This window comes from Brachycentrus maculatus, unplaced genomic scaffold, assembly GCF_059751285.1.
Source record: "Brachycentrus maculatus isolate JH-2025_06_01 unplaced genomic scaffold, ASM5975128v1 h1tg000199l, whole genome shotgun sequence".
NCBI classification, from domain to species: Eukaryota; Metazoa; Arthropoda; class Insecta; order Trichoptera; family Brachycentridae; genus Brachycentrus; species Brachycentrus maculatus.
The window spans coordinates 567,501-577,099 of NW_028280950.1; the positions used below are offsets into that span (position 1 = coordinate 567,501).

Sequence of the window (9,599 nt, forward strand, 5' to 3'; positions counted from 1 at the left end):
CTTCAAAAAATTAAATGTCAAATCCGTGTCCTCATTATGAAATATTTGTAGCAACTTTTTTGTGATAGAAATTTAATGTTTATCGTTAGGTTCCTTACTTGTCCTTTATAATACATAAATTAGGACGCCCCAAAACTGTGATTCATATTTGTCCAATATATCAATGACGTTTACAAAGTTGGTGTGTGGAGTGCTCCCTCCCATTTATTCTTTCGAAAGCCATAAAAATAAATTGTTTATTTTAACCTACTCTTCTTACATGGTCATCAAGTCGCGATTATTAACAGCCGATTGATTAAATATTTTGTACGACGGTCGCACGAGTTTACGAAGGTTAAACGTTTTGAGCAAAGTGGGTATGGCTGTTGCAATACATCTATAAGTAGGTAGGACCGGCGGAACATTCTTAACCTGAAATGTATTCTCGGTGTTGTAATCTTAGTTCCGAACCCACATTCCCTTCGAAGACGTAATAATGATTGTTTTCCTCTTGCAATATCATCTTTAACGAATGACAAATTGGCTCGATGCATACAATTTTAATTGCCCTTGTCTAGGCGCTAAAAAAAGATGATCCATTTCTTACACGAATGTCAAACACATACACAACACCACCTCGCATCTTACGTTTATATTACAGAAGTTAAGATAAAATTTGATATGCATTAAAAATCAATCATACCGCAAATTTTGAAGAATTGTAACCTTGAAATATTACATTTTCGTATTAGCGTAACATGTGTATATGTTGTACAATTTTCTAAATTATTTTTTTGCGTAGACTAACGCCCAAAGTTAATTAATTTTATGTTAATTAATTTTCTGGGTCTGGTAGTTTCAATCATTCAATTTGTTTGAGATTAGCGATTGCGACAGCTGTCAAAAAAAGGAGGTAATTTTTAACGCCCATATTTTTTATCTTTAGATATTTTTTAATTGTGGCTTCAATTTTAGAAAAAATATTTGTGTCAGTCATATTAAAAATTAATTTTTTAAGCTACTTTGCAAATTTCCGCAATTTTATAGATTATAAAACTTGTTTTAACTTAGTAACGATCCGTCACACTTTATTATCATTACGGCATGCTGATATGTAGGATGTTCCTTTTAACAATCTAATAATATTTTTGTTATTTTGTTCTCAGGAACAGCCTGCGGAGGATCGCCCGCCACGACGACACAGAGTTCTCCAAGGAGAGCATACTGAATGCCATGGAGAAGTTTGTGAAGACGGTCAACGTGATGGACGAGACGGTTCTGGTTCCGTGCCGGCTGATGGACCTGAAGCTCTCGGATAGCGAAGAGAAGCAGCCGACGTCCGGGCGCCGACGAGACCCGATGGCTTCGGAGGACCTGTTTGCGCTGTACAACGTGCTTAACGCGGCCAAGATGGAGCTGCTGTGGGGGCGGGACCTGGGCGAGGAGCGCAAGGAGCCGAAGGAGCCCGTGAAGGGGCACGCGCGCCGGCCGTCCACCGCGTCCACAGCCTCCACCTCCTCGGGCGGCTCCCTGCCCAGTGACACGGAGAGCGAGGCGGGCGCCGAGGGCTCGGAGGACTCGGGCGTGGAGGCGGAGGACCGCGAGGCGGCGGGCGTGCGGCGCACCGCGGCCGACTTCAAGCGCCACCTGATGGGCCTGCGCCGCGCGCTGGCCGGGCTCACGGAGGCGGCGGGCTGCCTCACGCAGCGCTACCAGGCCGACGTGGGCGCGCCCGTGTGATGCGCCCCCTACTTCGAGGATCGCCCTCGCCTGCATTGTGATATTTTCTTATAATTTTACGCTGTACAGTAACATACCAAAACGTCGGCTGGCCGCCGCTTTCTAAGTTATCGCGTGTTGTGAATCTATTGCCAAATGTTGAAAGGAAATGATCGGACTGCGTGCTTGTGATTGTTTTGTATATAATACGAGAGTTTTGTAATACTTTATTATAATTTTGTACGATTGATCCGTTGTGTTTTGTGTTAGATTATAAATGAAAGAAAATCTCATTGTATAATTTCCGTACTGGGGTTCTTCGACGCGGTGTCGATCCTCCCCGCTTTGTGTTTTCAAGTTACGAGAAGTCGGGTTACGTTCTGAGAGTTTTGTAAATATACAAAAATTAATAGATTTAATATTTGTTATTTAAATCCAGTACAAAGTGGTAGAGAGTATATACCTATTACTAAACATTCTATCGGTTTACCCGTGATGCATTTTAAGGAATGAGAGGACAAGATGCAATGTTGACACTCACTCCTCATTTATTCTTTTGTCTGATTTATATATAGGTTGAAGTGCGAGTAGACTTGTTTATTTATTTATTTAAAATTATTATTAAATGTCTTTCAAAGATGGTGGATTAAATTTTCTATAAATACATTGTAAGATATAATTTTACTAGAAAAATAAAATGGTTTTATTCAGAATACCTTCTTTTATTCGCAATAACTCCTTTTCTGTTCATCATTCATACTATTCATCATTTTTTAAACATTTTCACTACATAATTCATTAAGTACTAGAACATTACTCTCAATCACATTTCATCTAATTTTCTATTTTTATCTTTTGTCGAGCAATTTCAAAGTTAAAGTTTGTGAAGTGAATTTACTGCTTTTATATCGATCGTGAAGATGTTTGGCAAACAAAATTCTTTTTTTAATACCTCTTGATGTTCATACATTGCAGTTGTTTCATAACATGATAGAGAAATTTAAATATTTTTCTCTCAGTGATATTACAGTACTGACTAAAGTACAACAAATATTTTATTTTGCTAGAAATCTAAAATGATAATTGACATTTGCGTTATATTCCTCACTCGATGTGTGTCGGATGTCATATCATTTATATGATGGCATTGCGTTTGGGGCGGCTTTGTATTTGACCAATATGACAGATATTCCAATACATATTATAATATCCCTAAAATGCATATTATTTATGTGCCAACTAAAAATGGCTAACATTAAATCATGAAATAAAATATTTACAATAGAAATAGCCCAACGACAAATTTGCGTCTTTTTAAAAAAAATCTTTTAAAAATTACATTCAAGTAAGAAAAAAGGCTATACTAGGCTTATCTAATTTTCCATGAGCTCACAGCACAATGTTTCTTATTTTATTAATCAGTTTCTACAATCTTGATAACTTTAAAGCAATTTAGATTTGATTTTTTTTACACACTGAAATTTTCCATCACTTAATATGGTATTATTAAATTATGTAACATTTTGTGCACATACCTGTACTGAATGTTACATATTATGTATAGAAGTCTCCAACAGAGTTGACCCAAACATAATACTTACAAATATCCAAGTATTAAAGAAGATAAATACATTTTTTTCTAAGAATAAATTATTGTTCACCTTCAATAGACAATTGATAATTAACTGTTATAATGAATGAATCGAGATTGACCATTCTTACAGAAAATATTGATTTTTTTGAGGTAACCTTAACTTGTGTAATAAGTTAATGTTTTTTTACATGTATTTGTTAACTAAATTGAGTCAATGCTCCAATTTAGAAAATAAATAAATAAAAACAGTTAATCTACAGAAATAAATTTGGTGATTTTTATAAAGAGATCTACATAATAAAAAAAAATATAATATAATAAATTATATGAAATCTTTGGAAGACTAAAAACATGTGGTGATTCATTTGATACACATTTTTTTATATTGAATACATTAATTAATCCATTCTCGTTCAAAACATTTATTTATATTACAAATTCCGATCTGACATCCATTGTTGCATCATCGTATGCAGTTTTGTTTATACATAGACATATGAAATGGTCGGTTAGAGCGAACAATGAATTCAACACATCTTTAAAAAAGTTTTACATACATTAAGCGCTTTGGTTTGCTTTAGTTTGATAATAATAGAACCACCATCAATACCAGTATGTAGATGCTATGAAATTTATTATATCGATTGTGAAGTACAGTATCCACGCTAAATAGTTTAAACTTTCTTTTGAAAACTCATCAGTAGAATCTTGTTAGTCTGTTATGCCAGATACCCACTTGAGAGATAATTAATAAATCCCTCAACTGCAACATTTCCATTGAACATATCGCTCACTCCTTTCAACAACGTCATGCATAAAAAAAAACTTGATTTTTCAGATCGTTTTTATAGCTTAAGAATATAATAAAATGTATTAAAAAAATATCAAGCCACTTCTTAAACTTTTTACTGTGCAACAGATCTTTTTAGGTAAAATCTGATGGTTTTTTCTCCATTTCAAAAATATTTAGTATATTTAAAAAATAATTAAACTTTTTCTTCAAAATGCAAAAACAACACTTTCTGCCCTTTAGCGGGTAAATATTAAGTTTAAAATATGCTGCTTTTGCTGGGATGTAGTACATTTTCTGGGCATTCCGAAAACATGCACAACTGAAAATTGATAATTTTTTATATATGGCGTTTTTAAAGGAGTGAGCGATATGTATTCGCTGAGCATATACTTTTTGATATTTTGGTGGAGCAGTTCACATTTGCCATTAAATATTAGAAGATATAGATTTTAAGAATGCGAAAAATTAAATTACCAAATCATGATAATTTAATAGTGTGAAGTAATAAAGTAGAAGCATGCAAAAATTTCGAATCAGACCTTGTCTGTATGTATTAATTTTAAATCAAACAGATTTTTTGAGTCTACTAAGTTGTATTTTATTAACAAAAAACACATAAAAAATTATATTGTGACAATTGTTTCGCCTTGTTAGGACATTCGTTTGATAATGCCCTAACAAGGCGAAACAATTGTCACAATATAATTTTTTATTTGTTTTTTGTTAATAAAATACAACTTAGTAGACTCAAAAAATCTGTGTTTGATTTAAAATTAATACATAAATTAAAATAGAGTTCTACAAATTAAACGCCAAGTCAATAAATAGATCTTGTCTCACTCAATTGTACATATATCACTGAATTTTTATATCAAAATGAACTCCACATTTCATGATAAAGACTAAAGAACTATCCTATGTTAGAATCACAAGATTTAGTTAAGTATATAAGTATTAATATTGTGTTAAAGGAAACACCTGCAAAGCCTTTATATTAGAGGCTTGTTTGCAGGTAGGATAGTAAGGATAGGTAAGGTAGATATGAAAAATAGACCTAGACCTAGACAGTAAAAAAAAATCATTTTAAATTAGCAGTAATTGAACCTGATATGCCAGTTTTGCAGTCAAGCATCTTCCCAACTGTGCCACATCACCTGTCAATAAAAACAATAACAAAATAATTGATTACAATGAAAAATATTAACTGATTTTTGTAAAAAGTTGAGGTTTCATTTATGGATGTGCTATGACTAAAATTACTTTATACACATTTATATAATTAAAATGAAACCTCGTTCATTGTAGTTTCGTTAGTAAATTTACTTGATCATTATTTATATAATGATAAGGTGATCAGTACTTGGATTAGGGAATGGAACATATTTTTTGGGATACAGATGTGAAGGAGTTCAGGGTGTAGGACATTACTGCTTTAATAAGGAGAGTAGCGGTAATGGCACATGGGGTTGTGTTTCCATACTAATACTACCTTATGTGACTTATACAGTGGTAAGAGTCTATGCAGGCCTCAACCCTTAACATACTTAAATTTAAGTAGTTATTTTTTTAAATTATGATGGAATATGACATGAAACCATGTTTTTCCATAAAACGTTTAATGTTTGGTTTCAGTAATTAAGGAAATACATCATAACATTTCTGTACTTACCTTACAGTACCATTATATTCTTGCTTATCTATATTTTTAATCCACTCGGATTAAAAATATAGATAAGCAAGTGCACTCGCACTTCAGAAATCAAAATATTTGATTTCAACAGGTTTACCAAATATTGTATTTTTTGGTTTCTGAACTTGATAGATAATGTTCATACTATGTATGCAATGTTTTATTTTACTTGAATGTAACACCCGGTACTTATAAATGTCTTCAATTATATTGTCTGTCTCAATCACAGACTCGGTAAAACTTATTAAACGGTATTCGGCACCGCTTTTCTTATTTCCTGCAATGCCCACAAATGATTATAGTAAAAAAAACAATGATTTTTGTATCCAGTGTCATCTCTATTATATAATTACTCAATGACACTATGTTAGATTTCATGAGCATTTTATTGACACAGAAATATGTTACTTTCTGCAATTAACAGTGTCTAAAGTGCATAGTCTTAAGTTTTGTTGTAGGTCTTAAAAAAATGAAGACTATTTAAAAAAATGGCTCATATACTCCACAACAATCTTGAAGGTTATTCAAAATTGTTTCATACTAGCCTATTAATGTCAATTCCTCATATTTTTTGTTGATATTCTTCTGTTTTAGTGAGCTTAAATGTCACACTAGAAATTTTCTCAAAAAACAAGTATCATTAGATATTCTTTTTAATGTAATTTTTTATTTGTAATTTTCTTAAGTTATACTTTGTCTCCTTCATTCTTTGACTCATCTTTACACCTGATTATTGCATATATGTATGTTTTGATATTATTTTGCATGCAAATTTTCAAATATTTTTCCTTCTAGAGGATAAAATTTTTCTCATTTAGGAATTCTTGACAGAGTGGTTCTGGTTATGGTAGAGTATGAGGTAATATTTTATTTAAAAAAAAAAAATTCAAATTCATTTTATGTCATATTCCAAAGATCAAAGTATTGGCCGGTCCAAAAACTACAGAATTTAAATGTATTTTTTTAGTCTCCCACAGTGGTTAAAATTTGTAACATCTATGTGTATATATATATATATATATATATATATATATATATATATATATATATATATATATATATATATATATATATATATATATATATATATATATAGATCTATTAAGTGAAGTGATAAAGTATGTTATTAAACATTAATATAAATAATACAATTCGGTTAGTTTACTTTAACTAGGCAAGATGCGGAACGATGGGTAAATGGATTAGGTTACGTTAGGTTGAGAGCATTGAAGTGATCTATGTGACCAGCTTTAAAAAAGATGGATAGACTATTCAACCTTCTCAGAGATGTAATGGCTGGAGAAGGAACAGGAGAGGAAGAGATAAAAGACTTTAAAGGTGGCTTGTAACAGCAAGGGACAAGTACAGTGAAGAGGAAAAGAGGTATCTTGTATGACCATCTGGCAGGTACATGCAGTACAGTGTAGTTGCTCATAAGGTTTTTATACCATTAATATACCTAGTGTCTATGGCATGTCCTACCAACGTTTCCAACTGTATTTTCGCATCCATCTACATGGTTTACGTGGTATTAATATGTTAATAATTTTACTTTATACTGAAGAGAAATTTTTCACACTGATTTTTTTGCAATCCAATTGATCACTTGTTTATCTCTGATAATCTTCTTGATATATAAACCAGTCACTCGATCCAGAACCTGAAAATATCTTTATGGATATCTATCTTTTTCTATTCTTCTTTTTCTTATTAAATAACTTTAATAATACAGCACCTTGAAACAAGTTGTCAACCTGCATTGTCAGGATATATTATTATAATCATTTTTATATTTCAAAGATACTTACATAACCGCAAGGGTATAATTTTTATACCTTTACATAGTTTATGCCTTAACATGTAAGGTGGGAATTTGAAAACAATCGCAGAAATCTACCAAAGGCCACCACCTGCATTGTGAGAGAGAGTGCAAAGCTCAAATTATGATTTTCTTTCATACAATGGAAACTGAATTATTGTTTAACCTCTTTGGGTCATGATTAGCATACATTTCTTAACATGAATTTCAAAAGGTACCTATTACAATATCTGGTCGGTGATAGAATATTTACAATCAAACGTTCTTGCATATTTCTAGTTCATTGCATAAATTAGGTGCCATATTTACTGGCCACTTAAGGAAGATTTTTTTTTGTTTATCCATATTAATATAATTTGTCAAAAATATTTAGATACCGATTCATTACATTTTAACACTTTTTTATTTGACAATTTTATGTTTGTTGAAATTACAATATTTGAAAAATATTAATTAGATTTGTACTTAAATGTACCATACAATTAAATTTTATAAAAAATCTGAATTATCAATAATTATTTTGGATAATTTATCTTAAATTTTTGTTGTAGTTAAAGAAAAATACAAACATTGCGACTCCTTTGATCAAAAATTAAATACTAAAGTTTTAGTATGAGGCGTGACAGCCCATTTTAAATGTCATTTCGGTTCATATTAAACATCAAATTTATCATCGTATTATCATTAAATTGTAATTATTTTTATCACATTGTGACAGTATAATCAAACTAAGTATTTTGTAGAATTTCAGATAACATCATAATATACCTAATACATAGGTATATAGATAAGTGCCTCACTTTAGACAAATACACTCATAAAAAATAGGGAGAAAGGGATTATGTGTCAATAACTCAATTCGATTCCAATGTGCGTTTAAAAAAAAATTATTTCAGTTATTAACCAGGTCTGTCTAAACAAGTGGAATATTTCTATCTCTCCGCAGTGAAATTATGTTTGTAACATATGAAATAAGAAATAAATTGTCAATAATAACTGTGTTGGAGCTTTTCCTTCATATTATGACATTATTTAATCTTTTTTTTAACGAAACCTACCATTCAAAAAATATAAAAATTATTTTGAACTGATGTTTTTAAATTTCGTACTACATACATTTTTTAACACGTTTTTTTTCGTGGATTCCATAACAAAACTTATGTTTTATAACAATATTTATTATTTATAATTAACGTTTAAACTAAATAAAATTTGACACTGTTTCGTCGTAATTACGGGGTTAGTTGTTTAATAGTCGTAGTGTTATTATTCATTTATCAAGTTTTGTTATTTACATCTTTTAAAAACATAACAATTGTGACGCAGTGCCTATTGAAATCTCAAGGAGATGTTGAAAAATATAAGAATGCGGTAGTGCAAAAAATATAGAGGCTAGGGCAGGAGGCATTATTCGCACAAGCATTTTTTTATTCGTAAAATACTAGTTTGATGTTACGTAGGTACGCCAAGTAAAATAAATCACCAAATTGGTAATAAAGTGAATTAATTTATAATAGCCTGTTTATTACATCACTATCAAAATAGGCGGTACATACATATTACTTGTTAAACTTTGATTTTATTTTTCCTCATACGTACTTGCACAGGGTGGCGCAAAATTAATCACCCTACCGGAAAGTATTATAATTTTTGCAAATGGCGTCGTACTTCTATCATATTTGAAATTTGAAACCCAGACATCTGCAGTATACAAACTGATTGATGAAACGGGCACAAATGTGTATCAACGCTGGCGGCAGCCAGTTTACGGATATCATCGTATTCAACTTAACAGAAAAAAATATTCAATTATAAAAGTTCAAATAAACATTTCCATCATTATATATTTATTTTTAATTAAGTAAAAAATATAAAATAATAAAACCCTTATCCGCACCCCAATGGTGCATAGGGCACTGCTTCATATAAACGCAGTGTTATCTTGATCGTTTACACATGAAGGAAAGGTGATCAGCCCTCCGCTTCAGGTACCAGTACAGGGTAA

General features: G+C 31.4%; 1 protein-coding gene across 1 annotated transcript in view; it reads left to right on the forward strand.

The window, feature by feature from the left end:
* LOC148307387 (uncharacterized) overlaps positions 1–2,411 on the forward strand; it is a 2,602-nt gene extending 191 nt beyond the window's left edge. Inside the window, exon 2 of the mRNA XM_088263483.1 lies at positions 1,146–2,411. Within this exon, the coding sequence (XP_088119609.1) occupies positions 1,146–1,719 (574 nt within the window). The 3' untranslated portion in view covers positions 1,720–2,411. The remainder of the gene's footprint in view (positions 1–1,145) is intronic.
* The last annotated feature ends 7,188 nt before the right edge of the window (positions 2,412–9,599 follow it).